This window comes from Ictidomys tridecemlineatus, chromosome X, assembly GCF_052094955.1.
Source record: "Ictidomys tridecemlineatus isolate mIctTri1 chromosome X, mIctTri1.hap1, whole genome shotgun sequence".
Lineage (NCBI taxonomy): Eukaryota > Metazoa > Chordata > Mammalia > Rodentia > Sciuridae > Ictidomys > Ictidomys tridecemlineatus.
This window is the reverse complement of record NC_135493.1, coordinates 102,513,644-102,540,783: the sequence shown is the minus strand read 5'-3', so window position 1 is coordinate 102,540,783 and position 27,140 is coordinate 102,513,644. Positions and strand designations below refer to the sequence as shown.

Sequence of the window (27,140 nt, the reverse complement as noted above, 5' to 3'; positions counted from 1 at the left end):
ATTCAACTGCTTAAGGCAACCTAGGATGTGGGAATTGATTTGGAGTTAAAAACACTTTACTACTTTTAAAGTTATCTTTGACATTTATTCTAAGATGTGGTAGGGTATAACTAAATAGGTGATGAAGAAAAGTTTCCTTAGAAGATATTCCAGTTAATAAATGACTAGTTTCCTGGAGAGAAGAAAACTCTGAGGATGTGCATGCATACACACATACTGCACATTGTGAGACATGACAAATTTCAAGTACTCCATCTATACTATAATTTGAGAAACCTTATTTTTAAAAATGTGTGAGACTTGGGAAATTTAAAACACTGGATATTCAATATTTAAACAGCAGTAATTCTATAAGGTGTGATGAGTACAATGTGCTTATGTTAAAATGTATTTCCAAATGAACTGATGTCTGGGATTTATTTTAAAATAATCCAGGGAAAAGTGAGAGGTGATAAGAATATAGATGAAATAAGAATATGTATTTAATTTTGGAAGCTGGGTAATGAATAAATGGGGTATCATTATACAATCCTATACTTCTGTATGTATATAAAATGTAGAAATTATTTTTAAAAAATTTTAGTTGTAGATGGACACACAATATCATTTTTTAATGTGGTGCGGAGGACTGAACAAAGTGCCTCCTCACACATGTGAGGCAAGTGGTTTACCACTGAGCTACAGCCCCAGCCCTAGAAATGATTTTTTAAATGTATTTAATCACAAAAGAGTTGTCTAATAGAATTCATCTGTGGTGATTTCTGTGCAAAAAGTTGGGAAGGTTTACTTCAGACCCTAGGCAAGGTAAGTGACAGAACCTCTGTTTGCCTTTGGAAAACTAATTACAAATGATATCAATAGCTAGATGCAGTGGCAGGGCCCTGTAACACCAGCTATTAGGGATTCTGAGATAGGAAATTGCCAAGTTTCAGGACAGCCTGAGCAACTTGGCAAGATGTAGACTCAAAATAAAAAGGGCTGGGGGTGTGGCTCGGTGGTAGAGTGCCCCTAGATTCAATCCCCAGTACTACAAAAAAGAAAAAAATGTAAAGAAGAAAAACAGTTTGTCGGTAAATAACATTAAGTGGAATGAAAAAAGTATAAAGTTTCTAACATGTTCCAACTTATAAAAACATGCGCGCACACACACACTCACCCACAAATTTTCAAGTCAGAACAATGTGCACTTAATACTTACCCACGTCTAACATTACTAATGTTCTAAAAAGATGAAATGTGATGGTTAAGTTAGTGCATCCAGAAATGTTTAGAACTAGAACTAGCTTGATATTATGAATTATTTCTAACTATACAGAAAAGATGCAGAATGTAGTGTTTGCTTTTAGTTTATTAATTTATTTTTCAGGAAACTTTTGACTTTCTGAATATGTACTGTTTGGAAGTACGATGCATGCATAGCCTTTTAAAATGCCTTTGTACAATTTCATCTCAAAATAATTTCATTCACAGCATACACAGAAATCTAAGAGACATGGTATTTACAAGATTTAATAAGTTCTTGCTGCTTTAATGAAGAAACTGATCAATTCCTTTACAGTAGGGAAAGAAACATGGACATTGCGTGTTCTTATAAATAAGAATTCAGAATTGCTCAGTCTCAAAGCAACTTTTCATGGCTTTAGAAATTAAAATTGACTCATCATTCTATTAATCTCTGAATGCCCAAGCCATGCAAAATCTACTTGTATTAAATATTTGGGGATGCAAATAATACAGAAAAAAATTTCTGGTGAATGTGAAAACGTCATCAGAATTAACTTTCACAATAGGAAAATACTGTTAATTCTTTCAAAAAGATACAGTAGTGGTGCAACACAGACAGTGCCCGATTTTGATTTTTTTAAAGTAGCATTTCACTTGTCATTTTCCTTTCTCTACAGATATACATACACACACTGTAACATAGACTCATTCAAGGTCTAACAATGGTACAATATTAAAATAATTTTTAACTATAAAAGGACATCTTCACATTCCAGGATACATCATTGATAATTTTTAAAGGACAATTCTTCTATGTCTTATATTCTTGCTTTTTGTTTATACCGTCAGCAAGACATTACAATTACCTTTTAAAAGACTATATAAAATTGAGTTGCCACAGAAAGTTGGATATGAACCCTAGATAATTGTGACAAAGCAATGACAAAATTTAAGGAAACATCGATTTATAATTAAAAAGTACTAAAATTGAGACCAGCTCCTTAAAAATTAAACTGCTTATCACACTTCCCATTTCTTCCAGGGAAATAAACAAATTAGCAACACTTTCCCCACCATCATTAATCTGCTCTAAAACTACATTTTTACAATGCATTTCTTTTGTTTCTTTAAAATCTCCTGCCTCTACTCTCTCCCATACTAGCTCAATATCAACATTTTACAATGCTTAGAAAGTTTCTGGCTCCTCTATTACCACTTTAAACTTTTAAGAACTCCAAAATTTAAGGGGCAATGTACTATAGCAGAATGGCAAACGTGCTTTCTAAAAACCCAGTTATGAAACAGTGAAATAATGTAAAATGTATAGTCAGGTCTATATGTTACCAGATACATCAAACCAGTTGTATTTTAAGAAAGAAAATCTCTTACAAGAAACAAGGAGTTCACCAACTCAACCAAAGGGCGTAGGCGCCTCAGTGGCCAGGGATCACCCAACTTAATTCCTACCAATTGTTTATGCATACCAATCTGACTAGGAGATCCTTTGGAAAAGATACCTTGAAAGCTGGGTGGATTCTTACTCAATCTAGTCATAGGCAAGAAGTCTATGGGATACAGTTAAACATAGCAAATTTATCAGTGTCAAACAATATGTATATTTTAAAAAACTGAATACGGCCTAAGTTGGCAGATGAAACTTGTGCACAATCACAAATTGACATGTACAAAACTTCCTTAAAACCAATCTCTGATATCTCATACCCCACCTTCCACACCTAGCAAATGGACTGTTTTCTCATTTTTCCTGGCAGGAAAGCAATGATTGACTACATGTCATCAAAGGACTGAAACCATGCGTCTACTGTATGATAACAGCTTATTAACCTGGATGTATTTTCATGCAATAGTTTTAAAGTCATCTACATGGTTTTAATAAAGCATCTGACTATTTTCAAACATGCTACTTTCATTTCAACTGACAAGTGCCAAGTTAATTGCTGCCACTTCAGCATATCACTATGAATACTGGTAAACCTTTTAGCTAGAACACCAAGCAGTATATATAGGTTTGTCCCCCTAAATTGTTTATTAACACCAAGTGGGGTTGACCACCACTAACATGATACAAAACCACACAGAGGCAAAGGAATCTTACAGGATAGTAGGACTGCTGGACTGTTGTTGGAGACTGACAGATACCAGAAAAAGCCTGTTTAAAAAAAAAAAAAAACTGTTTTCAAGTCCATGCTTTAAAGCCTGTCTGCTTTCTCACCATCTTTTTCACAGTTTTGCCACAATTGTTGAACGAGAAATGTTTTATCAGTGTAATTACATAACCACAGTTAACTTTGGGAGACGAGTGGACATATTTTGGGGAGTTTTCCACATATGAAAAAATGTTTTCAAAGCTGTAGGCAGAGTATGAAATTATGATTTGATGGAAAACTATGATGAGTTATGCCTTTGGTTTCATTATGCTATTAAGTGCAGCTTGTTTTTCCAAGCCTGCCAGAGATTACTGCTAAATTAGAATACAATGAGAACACAAAGTGTGTGTGTGTGTGTGTGTGTGTGTGTATAGGGGGGGCACCTGCTGGTTTCCTAAGGTTATAACCTTAGCCAAAATGCTTCAGAATGGGAAAATCTACCAACTTTACTGCTGTTTATATTCACCAAAACGAGGGGTTTGGATTTTAAAATTCAATTCTGAGCCAAGAAGGAAACTGAACAGTGGCAGAGACCTTATTTAGATGTGCTATTAAATTTCCAGTGGTGCACCCTAATGAGTCACATGATTTTATCTCTTCAGTTATCCAAACCTTGAAGTTCTGTTTCATAGATTGCTGTGATGCCTGGACAAATTCAATATGATCTCTGAAAACACTTTTATTTAAAAAGTTGTTCATTTAAAACTCTTGTATTCATCTTTTTTCTTTTCGTGATACTGGGGGTCAAACCTAGGGCCTTGTGCATGTTAAGCATATGCTCTACCACTGAGCTACACCCCCATCCGATATTTCCTAACCAGTTTTTTCTTGCTCCCCAAACAATGCAGTGTGCAACTTTGATATTGGCCAACTGTAATTTCCCTCACATTGGTTTATAACATGTGTAAATAAGTCTTTATTGAACAGCTAATATTGATTTTTTTCTTCAGCTAAATTAGGATTATGGCACAAAGTATTATCTGTGCTGTAAACATCATGAATTCATCACAAAATTGGAAGGAGGCAAAAAAAAAAAAAAGCCCTATGAACTGCAAACATTTCTTAAGAACCACAGCTGAGCTCAAGATTTCCAAATAGATTTTGGAATGGACTTGCATTTGGCATACATTCACTGTGCTACTGGCAAAGCGCAGTTTTACAAGAATGTCATTTAACAAATCCTTACAAAGTATGATTTTATATTTTTTAAAACGGCCTAATAAAAGCATACAGTAACTTAAAAATATCTCTCTTATATGGCATAATTAGGTCTTAGTTACCAGTGTTGATATAGCTTGATGAAACCTTGTACAAGCCAAAGGGATCTTACCACCTCTGATTGTACTTTCCAATGATGGGCATAATATGCCTAATTCCTGACTGCTACAAATCACATTTTAAAACATATTGTTTGTGTTTGAAATTACCCCTGAAAAAAGCAGCAATTAAAAATATCTATTATTTTGCAAAAAAAAAAATCATATTCTGGGTGCTTTTTCCTGTCCTTCTCTTCATAGGAAGCATGGGAAGAAGCACAGGGAGCCTTGGTTTTCCAGAGAGCTGTGGCCAGGTAAGCCTACTCTGGAATTCACAGTTTGTCTGCATAAACTGTTAACTTTTCATAATATCATTCAAGGTTTGACTTAAAAAAAAAAAAAAACATAAGGGCCACTCAGCAGTAACTTTAACAATTGGGATTCCACAGAAGAGCTCTTGACTTAGCTCTGTGTACATTCTTTCAGGAGTGAATCCTTCCCCAGTTTCAAGTATTCCTTTCTACCTCTAACTCTGCAATGAGTTAAGAAAGGAAAAAAAAGACCTCACCATATTCCTTTTGTGAGCACAGTGACCACAGTGCCATTCCTCCTCCTACCCACCCCCCGTGCAATTGAAAATGAAAAGGCTGGGCAGATGAATAGACTCCTGAGGTTTCCTTTTCTCATGGTGCTCAAAAAGTTTCTCTCTTAACCTGGTGCCAACTCTTCTGAATTCAAGTGTACCGTGGCATCTCACACTGCTCACAGCGATTTAGTGCTGGGTGGTTAAGAAAGGTGCAGCTGTCACAATTCCACGGAGCCCCTTCGTAGTCTTCATCTCGGGGTTGTATCCGAGGACTGTGTGTGGAGCCAGTTAGATTCTCTGAGGGAAGTGAAGATTAAAGAGAGAGGGGGGTAAAGATAAAGTTTTTTTTTTCCCAAGTACAATCCAAAAAGCAAGGGATGTAACTTTCTGCCTTATGTGTAAGGCACTTAGTAAGCACATCTACTAGAAAAGCATAACTGAGCAGAATGCAAAATATAAAGTTTGTTCTAAATAGTTCTTTTTTTTTTTTTGCTATAAGACAGAAGCTGAGTGTGGTGTTGCTCACCTGTATCCCAGCTGCTTGAGAGGCTGAGGCAGGAGGATGACAATTTCAAGACCAGCCTGGGCAATTTAGCAAGACCTTGCCTCAAAATTAAAAAGGGGGCTGGGGATATAGCTAATATCTACCATGCACAAGGCCCTGGGTTCAATCCCCAGCACTGCCAAAATGAAAAAAAAAAATGATGGACAGAAGTCCAGAACAGATTATCTTCCTAAAAGATTACTCATAGATAGTGGATATTTATGCTTTATTCCAGCCAAATGAAAAAAAAAATTGACATGGAAGAAAACATGTCTTCCCTGACGATCTCGGCCTACCTGGAGTTTTTTTTCTGTTACTATATACATAATATAGTAAATATCTGATATATGTGCCTTTTCTTATGAGATATTTAAACTCCAATACACATGTACTTTGTACTAATGGTTCATAAATGGCAGGGGACAGTTCATAAGAAAAATTTCCCCAGAATAGTGAAAAGATAAAGACTTCAGTTTTTCTGAAAGCCAAATTACATTCAATATAAAAGGCTATTATTCCCAGATTCTTTCTTTCTTCTTTGGCATTCAAATGTCCTTCATATATTTTGAAAAAATGTATATAATTTGCAAAATCAAATGCTGGCAAATTTAAGTTGGCCTCCAAGGTTTTTTAAAAATTCGAAACTTGTATTTGTGTTAAATCTTCATTCTCCCTAATCATCACACTTAAAAAGGCTCTGCTTCTAGGGTCCATTTGTAAATCCTGTCTTTTAGGAACAGTCCCTATTAAGAGCAGGGTGAGTGAAGAGAAGGCTAAAGGTCTCCTGATGAAATCTTCCCTGGAATCTGGGGTAAGATCAAGAGGCTGGGAATGTCCACCTATAGGACACTGGAAACCCTCACTATGTTCTGGAAATACGATTAAGATCTAAGGTAAGCAATCTTTCCAAATAGTTAACAAAAATAAACTGAGATATGGGAAAGCTCTGTCAGTTATGGTTCTGGGCTAGCATATTTCCCACTAAAAATTAACTAGCTTACTTCTGGGTTATCAATTTGTCTTTCATGGCAAATGACTAGTGTGACCATTCCATGAGAACTGAGGTTCAGATTCTGAACCTTACCCTATGATAAGGCTCAGCCCCTATTGGGAAGGTTGATCTTAGTTATACAATGACTAAAAATTGCTGGGTTCTTTACCCTATTCCTATGACTACATAAAAAAGATGGGCTCATTTCTCTTGTTTCAATTGCTGCATTAAGGGGAATTTAAGAACTAGCAAGTAGTATACTTGCACAAACACAAACATACAATACTTTTAGAAATCTCATTTCAACTGAATGCCAGGATAAACCATTAGAAAATTTCAGTGAGAAGTTCATAATAATCCAGAACTTTCAAGTCATTTTGAAATTGTTTATTTGGCCTTGTTCTCTATATGCTATTTCCTTGGAGCTTGATCCACCTAATATGGTGGCCACTGAGTGTTTCAAAGATGATGAGTCTGATTTGAGATGTACTGTAAGTGGATAAAAATCACTAACTTTACCCTGATTTCATATTGAAATATTTTATGTATATTGGATTAAATAAAATATATTAAAATCTTTTTTTTTTACTATTTAGGGTGATTACTAGAACATTTTGAATTATATACATGGCTTGCAAAATATTTCAATTGGACAGCATAGCCTTAAAATTTAACTCTGTATAGAGAAAAAAAAATTTTCAGGGTAGCGGGGTGGCTTCTGGGAATTGAGCCCTGGGGCACTTTTGTCACTCAGCTATATCTCTAGGGTCTTGCTAAGTTGTTAAGACTCAAACTTGGAATCTTCCTGTTTCAGCCTCCCAAGTAGTTGGAATTATAGCCCTATTCCTGGCTTAGGGAATAATTTTTGAAAGCAAAAATTAAAGGTTTGGTTTTACTTTTATGGTAACTCTACATAAGTTAACATGTGTCTGTGGACATTCTGGACACACAAGTACAAACCATCTGCAGCTGCTGCCTGGGTGTCATGAACATCCGCCTGTACTTTGGAGGTCACACTAATTCTTCGAGCTTTTCTCTCAATTGTGCAGGGGTCTGAGGAGTCTGTTTATTTAAAAAAAAAGGAAAGAAAAAGGAAAAAAAAGAAGAAAAAGAAGAAAAAGAAGAAAAAGGAAAAAAAGGAAGAAAAAAAGAAAAAAAAGAAAAAAAAAGGAAAAAAGCAAAGCCAGTAAGAAGAGATCAAGTGATTCTTTAGCAAGAGTAAAAAGGCTCACAAGGTTTACTCCTGCAACCAACAGCTGAGTACATTTCCTATCACTTCATGCTACCTTTAGTTGTCCTGTGAGGGCAAATACTACATTTAATTCTGCACTGCAACCTGAGCCACAACCTGGCTCTTACAACATTTTCCATTCTCTGATTACCCAGAACCAATGGCCTATTTTATCAGATTCCTACTTGTTAGTGGATTAGGGGTACAAACAGTGATAGCAATGAAATGTCAATGTGGAAGTAAAATTAGGAAGATTACAATACAGTAATTCTCCAATTAAGCAATAATTAACAGGAAATTATAGGGTGAAAACAGACTATCCATACAAGGCTAACTATTACAATAATGATGATGAAATACAGATTTTATAGTTTAAGTACTATTATTCTTGCTCTTTAAGTCAAAACTGACTCAAAATAATACTATGTCCTGATAAACCTGTGCTCCCAAATTGTTTCATGAATTCTAATTACCCACATCTGCAGCAGTCATTTTGCAACATAGGCAATAATTGTATGTATCCTGACTTCTTGCTAGAATGTTTCTATGAATTAATAGGTTATTAGTAAATAATCTTTGTATTAAGTAAAAATGAAAAATGGCAGACTTCATATTATTTTTGCATTTAAGAATCAAAGAAAAGTATTGCATTTTCTAATTGGTTTGGAGCCCCTGTGCAATCCCCTAATGCAACACCTTTGGAGATCACTGTTCTAGAATTCTAAGCATGATGCTTAAACACTCCAACACTCCATTATCAGAATTAAAGAAGAGCAGAGTCAATGTTTCCATAGACCCCAACAAACAAGGGTAAAGTTCTATTTCTTAGGTTTTGTAAAGCACTTTTACAGCATCACATGCCTACATGTCACTAACTCTTACAAAAACCTTGTAAAATATCCTGGTAAATATTTGAACAGATCAACTGTGGTGCAGATTAGAGCTGAACAAGGCCATGTGGCTAAGATGACCAGAATCAGTACTTAGTATCTGGGAAGCCAAGGTCAGTGCTCTTGCCACTGTATGAGTTCCCAATGGGGAAGTGAGGAGACTTGCTGAGTCACCTGAGGGGTAATACACACTGTATTGCTTAACTGCCAAGTCCAATTCAAAAAAGTCTGTCTTCCTTTCTGTCTCTTTCTTTATCACATTTATGCACATAAACTTCTATATCCCATATGGATTTCTTGCATATAACTCCAAGACATTTATTCAAACCAATATGCCACTTCTACCAGTTGTGAGCATTTTATTCATTTGGTTTGTTACTGAGTACTATTGCAATCATTCTGTGCTAAACTAGATGTACTTTTACAAAGGCCATGTTAGTTTAAAAAACAAAGTGGAAAATATGCAAGTGCCTAAAAGAAAACAAATTTGAATTCATAAAGAAAAATGAGTAGCTTTTGAGAAACCTGTTATGAAAAGGCTTCCAATGAAATTGGAGAACTTAATCAAGTTTTATTATAAATTTTAACAGAAAAAATGTGAAAGTTCAGAAACTATGGTAAATAGTACAATTTTTTTACTGACATTTATAATAGCTTATGCTAGTATATAATTAAAACAAATTTCTAAAATAAAATATTGTGAAATGTTTTAGGTGTCTTTCTAGTCTTTTATATTAAAACTGTACATATAGAGTAGAAACTGCTTAGGGTAGGAGTCTTAGAATCAAGCATCTGTATAATTTACATATGAGCATCTGATACATATTTAAGAAATGGGTTGTAACTGGACCCATTACAGCTAACTTCATGGGACTATCCAATATCAGCTTTAGCAAATTTTATTTGAATTAAACAAGCCATGAAAAAAACCTTTTTAGTGTACAAGTACTTGTAGAGAGCTAGATGAAGGTTGATATTTATGAGACTACATCATGGAATATCAATGCAAGCCTTGCACAATTTCTAGCCAAGGAGGATACCAAACAGGAACCTCCTACCTCAATTACATGGTGTTGGTCCCAGAGACAGAAAACAAAATGACATATTGACACTATCACTACCACTGCTAGAAAATCACCACTCAGACTCAACAGGCTCTTGGCAACAGATCTATCATGTCGCCTCAAGAAATTTCTTTGTATATGGTCTTTCATGTGTATTCCTTTGTGAAGGTCTGATTAAATGTTTTTGCTTTTTAAAGTCGGGTGTTTTTTGTCTCTTTACTATTGTCTTGTAGAAGTTCTTTAGGCTATGGATACCAATTTTTTATTCAGACATACTTCTCAAATATTTTCTCCTAGTCTGTGGCTTGCCTTTTCATTTTCTCAAGAGTCTCTCCAGCAGAAGTGTTGAATTTTAATGAAGGTTTGTTGATCAATTGTGTTTATTGCTTCTTGTGTCCTGTTTAAACTTTAAGTACACCCAAGTAGCAAAGATACTATGTTTGTTCTGGAAGCTTTATAAAGCTTAGTGTTTAAAAACACTTAGGTGTACGAACAACAAATTAAGATTTTTGTATTATAATGATGATGTGAGGCAGAGATCAAAATTTGTGTTTTCCCCACAAGGATATTCAGTTCTTCCAGTCCTGCTTGTTGAAGATTTTCCTTTCTCTGTTGGTTGCTTCTATCAAAATATCAACTGACAGTTGAGTGGGGGATCTATATCCAGGTTTTCTGTTCTGTTCTAGTGTTCAATTTCTTTATTCTTATGCCAGCATCACACTGTAATTACCTTAGCTTTATAATTAAGTCCTAAAGTTGGTTAGCTTAAGGTTTCTGGCTTTTGTTTTTTTTTTTCAAGATTGCTTTGCATTTCCATTTGAATTTTAGAATCAATTTTGTTAAATAAAGTTTAGTGGGTATGGTGGAACACAGCTGTTATCCCAGCTATTCAGGAGGCTGAGGCAAGAGGATTGCAAGTTCATTGCCAGCCTCAGCAACTTTGGGAGACCCTGTCCCAAAACTTAAAAAAAAAAAAAAAAAAAAAGTGCTGGGTAGGGGTATAGCCTAGTGATTCAGTGCCCCAGGGTTCAATCACCAGTACTGCCCCCTGAAAAAAGGGCGGGGGTAAAAAGTCTTAGTGGGGTTAATTTGGTATTGTATCTGCATGTCAGGCTTGAAAAATGGGTATCTAAACATTACTCATGAAGTTATTAATCAAAATTTCTTAGCTCAGTTTATATGATTTAGATGGAATTTATATATGGCTTAATTAAAACAAATCTAAGATTTTAAAAATATTCACTCTTCAGAATGTCTTTAATCAATAGTTTGAACTGCTTAAAACAAAAAGGACTAAAATATGAAATGTATACTTCAATTCAGTCTAGAACTATAATTATGAAGCAACTTGGGCTGCTCATTAATAATGGGATAGAAATGTTACCTACATTTAATAACGCAAATTAATTTGATTACTTGGCATTATAATATCTTAATTTAAACATTGATACATAAAAATAGAACAGATTTTTAAAAAATTATTCTACTTAGTTGTACATGACAGCAGAATGCATTTCAAATAAAACAGATTTTGATGATATTAAACCATTTCTACATAAAAAAATCTGAAAATGTTTGTTATATAGAATTTATTTTGTCCTTGATAAGAAAACACCCCTCCCCTCCCCTAATTGTTATGCTCAACTTCTGAGTACACAAGGACTCCTGTTGCCTACAAAATAATCTCAGATCTATTACAAATCTAACTTTGTAGTTTAACATTAGACCTTTGAAATTCCTATTGTTTTGTACCATTAATTATATAATACAGCTTCAATAAAATTATATATTCCATTCAATTGTGTGCTTTTAAAAAATTAACATTTAGGGATGTAACATTATTGCCTTGCTATGGTGACATCAAGATGGTAACTTTGTTTATGCTGAACGAGCTAAAGATCTCAAATGGAAATTTCTTCAGTTTCAAAGAATTTTGTCATTTGTTTCTACAATGATTGTGGCATGTCCCTACTTACCTTTCTTGGATGGTTTTGGTGGTACAACTGGACCAGGTTCTATGTTGTCATAAAAATTATTCATGGCTTTTGGATCAAAGTTTCCTATAAATAAAATAAAATCAACCAGGCATTTAAGACTTTTTCTTCTGCTATTTATATATTTTCTTTTTTAAAAAAAATCAAAGACATAAGAAGGGAGAATGTTTTCCAGGGTTTCAAATCTCATTATACTATTCTGTCCTCCCACTGAAATTGTGTTTTTTTTTTAATCACTGTGAAAAAAGAACTGAGAAAACCACATCAGTGTTTGTCTCCAATGTGTTACCTGAAGGAATATTTCTCTAAATGTAAAGCTAGTCTCCTCAGGCAGGATTAAGCATGTTGGGCATTTGAAGAGGTAAATGAAGAAATGAAAGGATGGCTGACCTGTATTCTGTTTTAATTTAATGAACAAACCATAAGAGAAGACAAATAGTGAAGGCTCACTTTCATGTCTTTCATAATTTACCTTAAAAATTTATCCATTATGGAAGAGGCCAAAAAATTATTTTGAGATAGCTAAGTGACCTGGATAACTGTGAAATAGGAATCCATGAGCTGCTACTTATTTTCAAAATTGGATAATCTTAACTTCAATATTAAATTTAATGTAGCCCATATGATTTATCAATGATAAAAGATGATGTGCCAATTTCAGTATAGAACATTCCTTGAGAAATTTGTCTTGCCACACAATTTTTCACTTCTAAGATATTCATGCCCTGATACAGACACTGGTCTGCATTTCAACCATTTCTCCTAGTGTGAGTCCTAATTTCTCTCTCTGTACTCTGGTTGTTCTACACAATTCCAGTAAAAGTTTGTTTATTTACAGAGGATGGAGTAGGATACCGACAATTTAATTATACTAAATAGTTAAGTCCTGATTTCTAAACTTTTTTCCTCAAAAATTATTACCAGAAGTTACTTTTCATCAATGTATGCACTGATTTGTATCTAGTCTAAATGCCACCCACTATACCTCAAAAAGAAAGTTCAGACTGGAAACTTGGTCAACCTGGTATAAAAAGTTTTCTAGAGTGTATAAAAAGAATTCAGTATAAATTAGCTAGGTTTGGACCCCTTCCGTAAAGAGACTTGGAAATGCTTCAGTACCAAAAAGAGCTAACTGCAAGGTCATTGCCCAACAAAGCCCCAAAACACAGCTCTTTACTTACAAAACCTTAATAGTGGTTCCCCCTTTGCAGGTCCTATTACAAGTAGTTTATCCACTTGGATATGTTGTTTTATTTTGGGAGAATTTCCTGTAAATAATTCCTATGGTAGCTCATAAATACCATGATGCTATCTGATGTAGTAACTGGATTGTTTATGATAAAATGCTACATATGTATTTCCGATTCCTTAAGTCACAGCTAATATTCTAATTTCTAGATCCCATAAGGTTTACTATAAATATCCTAACCAAATTTTTGAGTTAAATGTTTCTTGTTTTGCTTCAAAGACCACTCAAGTAAAAAAAAAATAGATGTAAATTTCTATGGTATAGTAGCAAGAGTCTTTATAACCTACATGTTATGCATAGTAAATCTTTCACTGCTTAAAGCTATCAGGCTACACAGTGACTAAGCTTCTGAAAATAACTTCAAGGGTACTTGACTAGATTGCTCAACTTTCACAGTCCAATTTTTCTATTTATTGTTCAGACAGTTCCATTTTGTTTGTGTTCTCCTGCCTCTACTGTTCAGTCTTGCCTAGAAGTGGCAATGAGATACTATATTGTATATTCTTAAAAGATCATAGAAGCTCTCTTAGCTGCCATAATTAAGAGAAATTGTGGGGGCTCGGGGAAAAGGCTGGCTAAAACATTAAGGAAAAATCTGCATCAACTTCAATGTAAAAAAATGGATAAAGCAATAGTTTAATGTTTAGACAAAGACCTTTTCTTTATGGCTGAAGTTCCATATTATCTTATGTAAACCAAACCCTGGGTGACCAAAAGCAAAGGTCAGCACAGTTTTTCTGTCAAGGGTCTGATAATAGTTTAGACTTTGTGGACCTGTAATACAGTCTCTGTTGCATTTGTGCCACTGATGCACAAAGGCAACCATAGATAACATACAAACAAATGGGGATAGCTATCATTTCACTAAAATTTTATTAATAAATAAAACAGCAGACCATAGTATGCTAAACCCCAGATCTGCAAATTTTCTGTTTTGATTTCTTTAGAATGGAGCAAGAAAGATTCTAAGGACACTTCTATAAATCACTGAGAATCCTTTTAGATTTTTATGATTTTAGTTCCTATCATAGCCCTTATCTTTTCAGGATTTTGTCTTTGAGGCTTAAAAAAACATTTGCCTTTGGTTTTTAGACACAGGCTTTCTCTGGATTCATCTCAGTTTATGAAACATTAAATTACAGAAGTATGGTAACTGGCAGAAACAGTGTTGGGGACTGACTCATGGTAAGCAGACAATTTGACCGATGAAAGCAATGGTACATGGGCATATCACTCACATCACTTTATTTCCTAGAGGAAATGGATGAAGGCTGTCTCTAATCTAGTGAACTGGGTAAATGAAAGTTGAGAGCTTCTTCAGTAGTATACTAATGTAAGAAATCAAAACACTAAAACTCTTCATGTAACAAACAAAAAAATGGCATACAATATTTAAAGCTGAAACATCTGATAAACTGATTTGGGATTCCCCATTTTTTTCAGATATTTTAGATGGCTGACTAAACTGTACTATATCTTAAAACGCATTGCTTTATAAAACATTCACAGTAAGAGGAATAAATGCAAAGACATGACATAAAACACTTTAGGTAAGAATAATGATGAAATCACCAAAGTAAAACTGTTTTTTGATCCCCCAAATCTGATCCATGAGCAAGGGCAAGGGTGATCTCTTTTATAAGGATTATAATCTTATAATGGACAAAAATTGTCTCTTAAATCTACAAAATCAAAATTATTGCTATTTACGCAGCTTAAAAATACCACACTATTAACTTATGGTTTACCAAATAATCAAGTCTATACCTCTAGATTGAAGGAGGTCAACTTCTTTCAGTGTACAGTCAACATTTATCTGGAGTTGTCTGTTCATGCTTCTCAATCTTGTCATTTCCTCAGGCTAGTAAGAAAGGACCCAAAATAGCAATTGTGGGAAAGTCATTATCAAGCCCAACATTTAAGAACTGCGTTTCATGTTAATTGTTCTGATTGGGTATTACCAAGAATTCTGCCTTAGTCCATAAGAGGGCATGTTTAAGAAGTCCTAAATGTATATTTTTAAAGGAATAATCGGGTAAAATGGAGACACTGAAATGGCCACATATAAACAAAAGCTGCAATGTAGTGGTAGGCTATAATATTGGACTGTTCTATCATACAATATACTACCATTTTAATCACAGAATATTCTGCTTCTATATTTTCATGGCAAGGGAAACTAAGATAAACAACCTTCTAAACAAACAATGTCCATGATTTTGGTCTTGTCCAACCTGCTAAAAATTTATAACAGTACTAATTTTACTAAGTGCTTAGTGTCAGGCATTGTGTTTACCAGGATTCTCTCATTTCTTCCTCTGAACAATTCCCTATTTACTGAATAGGAGATGGAGGCATAGGTCAATTTTCCTTTCTTCAACTGTTTCTTCTCCCTCAACCTTTCTAGCCCACCCAGTTCCTAGGCCTTTCAGGAGCACATATAAGGAGAGAGTTCTAATCTTCAGGTAAGTAAGACTTTTTGGAAGTCTTTACTTCTCTTGCCATTGTCAATTTCTTTACTATTTATATATGCATGTGTGTGTGTGTGTGTGTGTGTGTGTGTGTGTGTGTGTGAACGGTAAAAAATAAGGCCAGTGTTTGGACTCTAGAGGCACAGGTACTGAAACTTTCAGCATAGTCCAGGTATTAACTCAATTACTGGGGTGGTTTTAACTATAAAAAGAAAAAAAAAACATGTATCTGCTACTGTGGGAAAACAGAAAAAAATTCTATTCTGTTAATGTCTTTAACCTTTACCAAAATACATGTATTCAACAGTGAAGAAAAATGAGAAAGAATATCTTAATTCACAAAATTGTATGCTATTAGGAGGTATTATTAGAATAACTGGGAATATCCATTAAATGAGAAAGGATCAAAAGTTTAAGAGATTTAAAAGGCTCAATAGAAGCTAACTATCCCTTAGAATGCTAGAAAAACAAAAAAAAAATCACTCAAAAATATTAGGTACTGTTTTTTTTTTCCCTCATTTCTATGGGAAACTATGTAGCATTAACATGTAAAATGCTCATACCTTGCCTACCAGGCAACATTGTAACAGTTTAAAAGGTATAATTGAGCATTTACATTAAAGATAAAGAATTAATTAAGGGATCCAAAGAGTGATGCTATCTTCCTAGGACCATGTAATATAGTCTCTTGAAGGCACTGATCCTTCCTATGTATTTTTGACGGTGCAAAGAGATTTTTCAGCCATGGCCCTGCATAGTAAAGGTTACTACACATTTACTATACAAAAACAAAAAAATCACTCTGGTCATTAGGCTCATTTTCAAACATACCAGAGCCACTGGAATCCACTAAACTCAGGGTTTATCTGTAAAATTCCTATGTCCCTTTCCTAACTTCTGATTGAGAGGGGAAAGCTGTTTCTGAATAGTTACTGCCATTTGCCAAAAGTATGCTGTGTTTTCATGGAGGACAGGTTTTAGTTAGAGTTATTTGTATCTAAAATTCTTTTTTTTCAAAGGGTGGCAGAAATACCTAAGTCAACTGTTGTTGCACTTTAACTCTGTGGCAACCATTGTGCCACAGAGACCAACATCGAAGACCACTGTTGATGTTTGGTACTTATCCACAGATATGCATCTGGGACTCAAAGCTGTGGGGTATCCAAAAATCAACCAGAATAAGATGAATAGTGAGAAATAGCTTGGTAGAAGAAAAACTGGCAGTTCTTTGCCTAAAATTTCCCTTCCTCCATGAAACTGTCTCATCTTTGGATCCAATTAGCAAAAGGCTGTTTCTATCTCTGAACTCTGAAAGTACTTATGTCATTACCAATTAGCAGGCCAACACTTTTGATTTACTACCCTACATAACTTTTCTCTTTCTCACACACACAAATATAGATTTATAGTTAGATGCACATATCTAAACCATCTTCTGCATCATTTAATATAGTACTCTGTAAACAGCAGACTGAGGGAAAATGACATGCCACATCTCAAAATTTCTATTCTCCTTAGGAAAAGATTATTTCACTTCTACACTAAGTTTCTGAAACACACATATGGCTGGTCACAAATGTGCCTCGCAACCTCATTAGGCAAGTACTTCTTAACCAACTTTTTGTACACTGTTTGATTAGAAATTAATTTGTCTAAACTTGAAGGTAGCAATATGTGCAAAAATGTCAACACTCTATTGGCTATTCCTACAACAAAGTGGGACAATGACAGCCATTTGCTGAGCACCTACTTCATACCAGGCATATTACATACATTGTCTCTTTCATGTTTATAACAATATTGTATTTATTATAATTTCCCTTTTATAGACAGGGCAAATAAAATAAGACCAGTTGGCTATAGCCAGTGAGTGCCAGAGCTATTCTGACTCCTAAGCCTAGACAGTTATCATTTCCATTATCTTATGGTTCCTCAAATGAGCCTCAATGAGAATTTTGACTAAACAATTTATTTCTTGGTTAATTTCTTACACTAGGAACATGCACAACATAATTCCTTAAGTTAAAGCAAAACCAAAATTTTGTAAATTGCTTTGGATTTGTATATTAACAGGTAGGGGTGTGTGTGTGTGTGTGTGTGTGTGTGTGTGTGTGTGTGTGTGTGTGTGTGTGTGTGTATCATATATAGTAAGCAAAATTCTAGTATTTTGCAACCAATGTTTTATAAGAACACTTACTGCTTATTGTATCTTATATAATTCTAAAGAAAATCCTATGGGATGGGAACTCTCCCATACACATTTTATAGAGAAGAAAATAAGCATAGAGAATGTAATTTATCCAAAGATATGAGTGACACAAGTAGAGGAAATAGAATTCAAATTTATACCTGACTCAAAAGCCCACTCACTGTCTTAACCACCACGTACAACAAACTGTTCCTCAGACATGCACTCCTAAGTGTCTTCCATTTTACTACAGGTCTGACAGCAGAATTACAAGGCAATCACAAACCTCTCATCTCTTGATTATCACCCATCTAACTACCAATTTCTGAAGCTTGAAGATGGTTCTACACAGGTTTCACTATACTCACTTTATCTTTGAAATCCTCTTTTTAAAAAGTTAAAAATATAGTCAGGGAAGTTTTATCAACTTATCTTTTTTTGTTTTCGAAACTGACTCATCAATAAAAGCTCCAATCTAAAATCTGGGTGCTTTTTTTGAAGAACGAACCCAGGTTACATTAGACAGTTTCTGACTTCCAATTTTTTTTAATAGTTTTATTTAGCAGAGGTTATCATGTAGCAAGCAGTTGATAAGCAAGGTTTATAAGATTAAAGAAAATGCTTAATTTGTTTATGCTGTACAGGTACCTAGAGAATTACAAAGTACACAACCATCATTAAGTAGATTCCCATATGGGTTTTATATTTCAATAACTTTCCTAACCAGAAGACTCATAGAGAAATGAGGCAGAAACTGAATTTACAGTAACATCACCTTTAGTTAAAAGATAGCATTGTAATTTTCCAAGTGCTTAATGAAAATTCGTCCTTCTAATGTTAACAGAGAAGAGTCAATATTAGAAAAAATCTGATTAAATTATTGAATATGCCTAATTCTCAAAAACCTCTTCCTCAAATACTTCTACTGGTTCCCTGTTACCAGCAGAATAAAATTCAAATGCCTTGATGCAGCTTTCAAGGTCTAAACCACATTATACCTCTATGCACATTCATCTTTGGAAACTCATCAGAAATCGGCTTAAGCCAGGGAACTCTATTTACTGCTTTGAGAAAATTAGTCCCTGTCTTGACTTCAAGCCCTCATTATCTTGTGTTCTTTACCTTTAAAAATGCCTTCCCCCTTTCCTCCCTGACTATAGCAATACTAGCAATTGTTTAGGGCAGTGGTTTCTTACCCTTTTTTTCCTTTAATAATTTTATGAAAATCAGATGAAAGCTATTTTTCCACCTCCCATATGATCACACATATGAAACTGTGCACTTAATTTCAGGGATTTCACAGATCCCCTTTGAAGCCAGGAACCTCAAGTAAAATTTTCTCTATGAGAAAGGAGCTACAGCTATGCTGATGACAAGAGACCTGATAAATATATGCTTACATATATACATATGTAAGCTGAGAGATAACCCTAAACTTAAGGAAGGAAAGGTGAGGAAAGGCTCCACAGAAAAAGTAGAGTTATGTGAGCCTTGAACTACAGGATTTATACATGCAGAATTTTAGAAGGGTCATTCCAGGAGGATAATGTGAGAGAAGTGCATAGAATATACTGACAAACCAGATAATGTAGGTGTTCTCTCATTAACCTGGCACCATATATGGCACTTACCCCAATGTATTAATACAATTATCTATTTTTCCCATTGGCAGGTATGCACTAAGCACCTAGCATAGCACCACACTCCTAAGCTGTATGCAAAAACTAGAATCCATGAATGTTGAAAGGTGAAATGATAGGTTGGATCATAGAAAGCTTGTGGAGTCCCAAGATTTTAGGAGACGTGCTTTAGAATTTTGGGAGTTATTTGAGATCATTAGAACTCCTATACATTAACCAACATGTTGAAAATACCCAAATCTTTTCATCAGAGAAGTACCCTGAAGGACCACTATCAATCAATACTGTCATCTCAGTTTCTACAATGACTTACATTTGGTGAAATTGCTTTGTCTTAAAATATCCTATAATCAATACTGTCCCAAAATTCATATTTAACTATTTGAACAAATATATATCTTCTGCTTAGAAGAATAAATGAATACATGGAGAATAATTTATAAAACTTTTGATCAGGGTGCATATTTCTATTTTGACAGAAAGCAATTTGCAATAAATGAGATGCTATACCTTGATTATAACTGACTTTGAAAATACTGATGAGCCTATGGAATTTGCACATGTGAAAAAAAAAATTCTGACAAGTCCTGCATCCATTGTTTTTTTAAAAAAAACCCTGTCAGGAACAGAACTTAAAAGAAAAACAAATGGCCACTTTCCTATCAAGATCACTTACCGTGGGGATCGCAGTGGTGCAGCTGACTCTTCTGAGGCGTCTCTGCATCAGGTCGTGCTCCATACCATTAACTTCAGCCTTCAACCGCTCTAGCTCCTCTTTCTCAACTTTCAATTGCTTTGCTAACCTCTCCATCCTTGCTCGCTGATGTAACAGCAAGGCTATAGCATTATAGATAAAGTCATTGCAGAGAATAACATTGAATAAGTGACTGGAAAATTTCTATATGCACTGCTAATGTATAAAGCACTCATCCAACTTGGGGGTCAGCATTTACTCTAATGCTTTAATTTAGCTCTTAACTACCAAAATACATCACCTGCACATCTGTCTTGTTCATTCATCTTTTATTTCCCTAAGGATATCCCTCAGTTTCCACAAGATTCTCTTTAACTGGACTTGTGTTTTAAAAGGCTTAAAATCAGGCAAATTAACTTAGAATTATAATCACTCCCTATCCACTGCAAGATTACTAAAAAGTACTAAATTCTCCTCTCTCAAAACTATCTGAACATGGGTCTGGGATTGTGGCTCAGTGGTAGAGTGCTCGCCTAGCATGTGGGAGGCCCTGGGTTCAATCCTCAGCACCATATAAAAATAAATAAATAAAATAAAGATATTGTGTCCAGTTACAATCAAAGAATAAATATTAAAAGTTAAGATTTTAAAAAATCTTTATTTTTCTATAGGTCTAATATTAGCTACTCCAATAATATTCTTCATTACTAATTTCACTTCTTTTATATTACTTATCAGTACTGTTATGCTCTTCAGACCATCTTCAGAAAAGATTCACATTCTTTGAACTACAGTCCACCCTCCACCCTGTCTGAATCTCTTTTTCCTATTCTGTAGTTGTGACTATCCATTTCACTTATTATTTCACTGGTTAGTATTTTTTCCAAATGAGTGTTCTCCCCCACAAAATGTTAATAAGTCACAATTTTCACGCCTATACATTCGTATTTTAAAACAGTGTATAGATGACTCTGAGGCATTAATGTCACTGCCCAACATTTAATAAATACTAAACATTTAATTAAAACTAACCAGCTAATAGAGTGTTATTCAAATAGGAGACTGCCACTTTACCACAAAGATCAACTTTTATAAAAAGGGCTAAAATTTACCTTGTGTATAGGCATAGTCATCTGATCCAGAACTAGAACTCCTCTGATATTTATGGCTTCCCTTTTCTCCCCCAGAGCCTGGTATCACTGAAATGGGCTGAATAGGTTCTGGTGCTGCAGAGCGCTCTTCTTGGTCCACTAAATTTAAAAGATTTTCAGTTGTTGCTCGGCCTACAGTAATTTTAAAAACTGTAGTTGGGTTTGGTATCACCCGAGGAGATGGCGATGGAGCACATGAAGGTCCAGTTGGCTGTGTATATGTAATATACACAGGATTAACATTAAATGGAGGTTTTGGTTGACTAGACATCCCTCTTGAAGGAGAACTTGAAGGTGGCGTGGTGGCTGTGTACAGTGAATGCTGATTCCGAGGAGAGGGTTGATTACTGATGGGTGAAGGACTCCTAGTAATTGTTGTCCCAGGTCTTTGAGGAGGTTCAACTGTAATTTCTATCTTCTTCATGGAACCTTTGGGTAAGCTAGATGCTGTGTATGGGAGATAGGCTACTGAGTGGCTTCCCTGTTTCTGATAGCTAGGAGGTCCTTGTTGATATAGATGGGGTGGAGTAGTTGAAGGACTAGGTGGCATAAACACATGGGAGCTTGGGTGGCCCAACTGGGAAGGTTGTACTTGATGCTGTGGAGAGCTGAAGGGTGAAGGACACTGAGAAGGAGGAGGTGAATGGTAAGCAGACTGGGGAATCTGCTGCTGTTTGGGAGAATACTGAGAAGGTTGATAGTTCTGTTGGTGTGGATAAACAGGTAAAGGACGTTGGCTATAATGAGGCACTGGGCCCTGTGGTGAGGACTGCCATGGCGTACTCTGAGGAGTTTGTCTTCCTGATGAACTCTGAGATGTCTGTCTAATATAAATAGAACCAGGAGACCCATAGAGATTGCTTGGAATTTGTGGAAGAATCTGTAAAGCTCTTGGTACAGTCTGTCCAGAAGGGAGATTTTGGGACACTGTAACAGTAATTGGATTTGTACTATACCGAGGTATGTGCATGTATGAAGGAGGTGGTGGCGGCGGCGGTGAAGGCCCTTGCATAGCAGATGGATTCATTCCTGTTTGCAGGGAAGATGGCTGTTGAGGTGGCTGTGAAGGAGGAGTAGCTGCACTTCTGTTCTGTTCATTCATAAAAAATGGATTGTAGTTGGGAGTAGCAGCCACAACAGCTGGAGCTGAGTGTGGTTCCTGAACTAAGCAAATCAACTGTTTACCTGCTGTATGCTGTGGATCAATGTGTCCATCACTTGAGCTATGTACCAGTGTTCGACCACCATTAAGTTGAGCTCCATCTCCTGGGTGGTAGCTACCAGGAGAATGTATACCCAGGTTAATATGCAAAAGGCGATTTCTATTCATTCTATTGTCATCTGGACTATGGTATTCCATATATAAGTATTTGCTACTCTCCTGGGAAAGGGCTCGGCAACAGGCTTCAAGATTGTTGTTATTCTAGGGGAGAAAAATGGTAAAAATAACATTGGCAAAATTAATGAATCTTAATAGTGGAAATCAGGCTTTATACTACTGTCATAGAGTTAAGTAGAGAGCAGTATTTTAACCACAAAAAAACTTGATGGTCATCTACCCTGAAAAGAAGATGCCAAATCAATCATATTGGTTTATAAACATTTAGTTCACATTACTAGTACTACCACTACTACTACTGCTACAGAAATATAAAGTACCTACTAATGAACACTGTGACTCAACCCCAAGTTTTCTGACTCCAAATCCAGGACTCATTTTACACTTGTTGCATCTCAACAAATTAAAATGTTGGGCTAATCTTGGATTCACCACAATTGCTGCAATATACAAGTATAAGCAATATCCATCATTAATAGTTAAATTGATTAAATGAAAACCATTCTTTAGTTTTTAACAGGTACTCTAAACACTGAAGAATAAAACATAATAAAAGTGCTGAAATTTTAAAACAACAAAAATTCTAAAGCAGCCTTTTGCTTTTCTTTTACCCAAATTTATGCCTATATAATTTAAACCTCTATCACTGTAAAGATTTAGGCAAAGCAAAACAATCAGTTAAAAAAACAATTCCATATTTTGAACCATGACTCTGACTTTGCCAGAGTTGATGGTAATTTAACAAAACTAGTCTCAACTGCCTTAAATTCATTCACACTCCGGCTGTCTCAAGTTTCTATCTGCTAAAGGTGACTTGATAAACTTTCAAAATCAAAGATTTGAATTTTCTTAGTTATACACATAGATAGTACTAATAAACTCACATTTTAGTAGTTCTAATCAACAGAAATCAAAATAATAAAGCCTCCCTTTTTAAAACTTTAAGATATTATAAAGCAGTTTTCCATTAGAATATAGAATTTTTTAATTATTAGAGTAAAACATTATATGATAAATCTATATTATCCATCATAATCCAATTATGACTTTCTATGTAGCTCATAAACATTCACACAAACATAAACATACATACATGTATGTATACACATACATATTCCTTTATTTAAGGAGAAGTACATTTTATATAAAAAATGAAACACTTCTGATGAAGCAAATAAGGTTAAACCTAAAACAGAACCAACAATACTGTAATCTTAGAATTGGGAGAACTCATGAGTTCATCTACTCAAACTCATACTTACAAATGAGGAAAGAGATGGCTGGGGGTAAAAGTTACCATGGCTTAATAACAGGCACTGAACTAGTTAACTGGAGACCTAGTCTAGATTCCTGGTCTCCTGAGCCTCAGTGCTCTTTCCACACAGTAATTCCAAGGGAGAGGTTGTCTGGCCAAAAGAATATTACTAAACTGGAGCTTTAGAAGTGAAACAACACATTCAGTCAAGCAAACTTTTGCAAAATAAATTCTCAGGAATTTAAAGAATTGGCTTCATTGAAACTTCATATCTAATTTTGATCTTTTCCTTATATAAAGCTTTAGATATTAAACTTCAAATGCTTTAAAAAATACTAGAGAAAGAAGTGTTAGTTGACAGTTAAGAAAACAAGAACACAAATATTTAACTTTTTCTTATCCTCCTTGAAATCTTGTTGAGCAAGAGAAAGGGGCTAGATATCAAAAATAATTTTGGAGCTAAAGGATTCAGACTGCCAACTAGAATGTGTCACTGACAGAGTTAAAGGAAAAAAAATTGAAAAATGAAAACACAGTTATCTCCAAGCTTTTTATAAACTTATGGATTATGGGGAAACACATTTACTATTTGAAATTGCATGCTTTCCACATAATGAATTATGCCCTCTAAATAGTCTCATTACAAAAAGGATCCAAATTCAAACTGATAAAAATGGATTTATCAACTTATTCAATTACATGCCTACAGTGACAGTAAATTTTCCTCTTTATTAAAACCACCAGACAGATTCAAATACCATATTTGACTTGCTAAATGTCATAAAACAAGAAAAATGGGTGAAAGTGTCAAAGAGTTAATAAATGGTTAAATCAAAATTGTCTAGCTGGATAAAGAGATCAGAATGATTGCCCTGAGACAGGTTTTAAGGCCTGTGTTTTACATGCAAACTTCTAAATTTCACAGTTTTAGAGTGAAGAAACTTTCTAGAGCCAGCAGGTAGTAACACTGTACTAATCCCAAAGGAAGAAAAAAAGTGACTTAGAACAATGTAAATATCAACAAATGTTCACCACACAGAATTTCAAAGTTCTATTCCTTCAGTACAGTTAAGTGACCATAAAAAAATGCATGTAATCAAAGGCCAAACAAAATAAGTCAGAACTCAGTGGGGCCCTAGAATGGGTGAAGAAAGTGATTCCTGGATGTTTTTTCAAGTAGAAGACACTCTCCTGCTTGGTTTTAGTCCAGTGGGAAGTACCTTTATTCTACCAGAGACCCAAATGGGGCTAAAGATCTGAGATTCAGACTTGGAATATGTGTAACAAAAAACAAAGGCAAGCAGGGCATGGTGGTACACCTGCAATCCCAAGTGACATGAAGTAGGAGGCTGAGGCAGGAGGATTCTAATTTCAAGGCCAGCCTCAGCAACTTAGTAAGACCCTCTCTCAAAATAAAAGGGGATGAGGCTAAGTGGTAAAGTGCCTCTGGGTTCAATCCCTGGTACCAAAACAAACCAAACCAAAAAGGCAAGCTGTAACACAGAAACCATAAGCCCAAGGGCTAGACCTAGTAAAGGGTCTGCAAAGGAAGCACCTATTACCACCATTATTCTGTACATCTCTATTTGTAACTAAACTTCCCTGTATATAGCTAGGTTATATCCTCAGCTACTTGTACTGCAGTAAGGTAGTATGAACATGAGTACTGACTACCATGTGAAGAAGATCAATGGGTAGAGTGGTAGAACAGCTCCCCAAAGTAAATGAATTCGGGGAGTGCCATAACCCCAAACACACCAAGATCCTGTGAAAAATGATACAGAACAGAGAAAGCAGCAGGCCTGTTTTCTGTTATCTCTTGAGTGGGAAGACTTGTCCCTGTAGTACAAGACAAGGGAAATGCTTATGAACTAAAAGTGGATTTACACTTCAAATCAGATATTAGTTTAAGGATTTACCAAATGGAAAAATGGTAAGAAAGACTCAGAAGTGTATAGTCTACTTCTAAAGAAGTTAACATGATAAATTTGAGATTCAAAATTCAATTTTAGGGGTTGGGCTGTAGCTCGGGGGTGGAGTACTTGCCTAGCATGCATGAAAGTCTGGGTTCCATCCCCAAAATTCAAAAGTTAAATGTAAAGAGAATATTTTTTTTTCCTCTTTGGTACATGTCTTTACTCTTTTCTCAACATGAGTGGTTCTCCATGGGAGAGATTTTTGCCTCTCACAGGACATTTAGCAATGCTTGGAGATATTTTTGGTTGGTACAACTATGGAGAAGCTACTGATACCTAGTGGGTAGAGGCCAGGGAGGCCGCTAAACATCCTACTGGGCACAAAGCTGACGTCCATAACAAAGAATTATTCAGCCCCAAAAATCAACAGTGCCAAGATTGAGAAATCCCACTCAAATTGTCCCAGCCCCTCCCCCCCAACACACACACCTGAAAATTTAAGTTTGTTACTACAATACAAAGCCAACTCTAATTAGGAAAATCTAACTTAAAATCAGTATCACTGGCAGGAAATTTACCTGTAACATGCACTGAGAAACCACACCCTCTGGAATTTCAGGAAAACGTTGCCGAAGATCATGGAGAACCTGAATATCAAGCTGTGGACTGCTTTGCGCCATGCCAGAACAAATGATGGTCAAATTTCTCTTAGGAATTGATGCTAATCGGCTTTCCAAAAGTAATGATCTTCCAACACCACAGTCATTTTCTATTAAAAGAAATTAAAATACAGTTAAGCCTAACTACATATTTTACTTTATTCAGTTATCAATATTTTAAAAATCAAAAATGCTAAGATAAGTATATCTAATTTTAAGGTTAGAAAACTGAGGGATTCAACTTAGCCAGAAGGTCTGCTGATGTAATATAACCAGTCAGTGGCTTAAAAAAATTCAGCTTCATTTTAATGTGAAAAAAATAATCAGCAGCTAGATTTAAAGTATGTAGTGTTATTATTTGGCAACCATATTATTTTAGCCTTGAGAGAATGTACTTAGGCATAATCACTCATATTTTTCCAAGGGCTATTTCACTCCTTTAAAGCACAGTAATTATTTTGATGTCTGAAAAATCACAGATGACACAACGGGACATCTGCCAGAAATGTTTTCTATCTTCCCTCCCAACCACCCTATTTCTCCAAGTCCTGCTGGTCCTGTACTTGTCAACTGTGGTATAACCTCCTCTAAGGAGGCTCCCATTGATATCCTGCCATCCAGTCCTGCTGC

At 35.3% G+C, this 27,140-nt stretch overlaps 1 protein-coding gene and 1 long non-coding RNA gene across 4 annotated transcripts in view; one reads left to right on the top strand and one right to left on the bottom strand.

Moving 5' to 3' along the window:
• The window catches only part of LOC144371783 (uncharacterized), a 61,988-nt gene extending 51,838 nt beyond the window's left edge, over positions 1 to 10,150 (top strand). The window contains exons 2-3 of the long non-coding RNA XR_013431895.1: positions 4,910 to 4,962; positions 6,513 to 10,150. This is a non-coding gene — a long non-coding RNA (uncharacterized LOC144371783). The remainder of the gene's footprint in view (positions 1 to 4,909; positions 4,963 to 6,512) is intronic.
• Tab3 (TGF-beta activated kinase 1 (MAP3K7) binding protein 3) overlaps positions 1,331 to 27,140 on the bottom strand; it is a 57,753-nt gene continuing 31,943 nt past the window's right edge. Inside the window, exons 4-11 of one of the 3 annotated variants that reach the window (XM_078035005.1) lie at positions 26,430 to 26,620; positions 23,005 to 23,120; positions 21,303 to 22,764; positions 20,173 to 20,333; positions 14,965 to 15,058; positions 11,931 to 12,014; positions 7,730 to 7,831; positions 1,331 to 5,531 (exon numbers count right to left, since the gene is read on the bottom strand). In XM_078035005.1, coding sequence (XP_077891131.1) covers positions 5,383 to 5,531; positions 7,730 to 7,831; positions 11,931 to 12,014; positions 14,965 to 15,058; positions 20,173 to 20,333; positions 21,303 to 22,764; positions 23,005 to 23,058 — 2,106 coding nt within the window. In that variant the 5' untranslated portion in view covers positions 23,059 to 23,120; positions 26,430 to 26,620 and the 3' untranslated portion in view covers positions 1,331 to 5,382. The remainder of the gene's footprint in view (positions 5,532 to 7,729; positions 7,832 to 11,930; positions 12,015 to 14,964; positions 15,059 to 20,172; positions 20,334 to 21,302; positions 22,765 to 23,004; positions 23,121 to 26,429; positions 26,621 to 27,140) is intronic. The other 2 variants (XM_005329169.4, XM_013360276.4) reach the window with 2 other exon arrangements.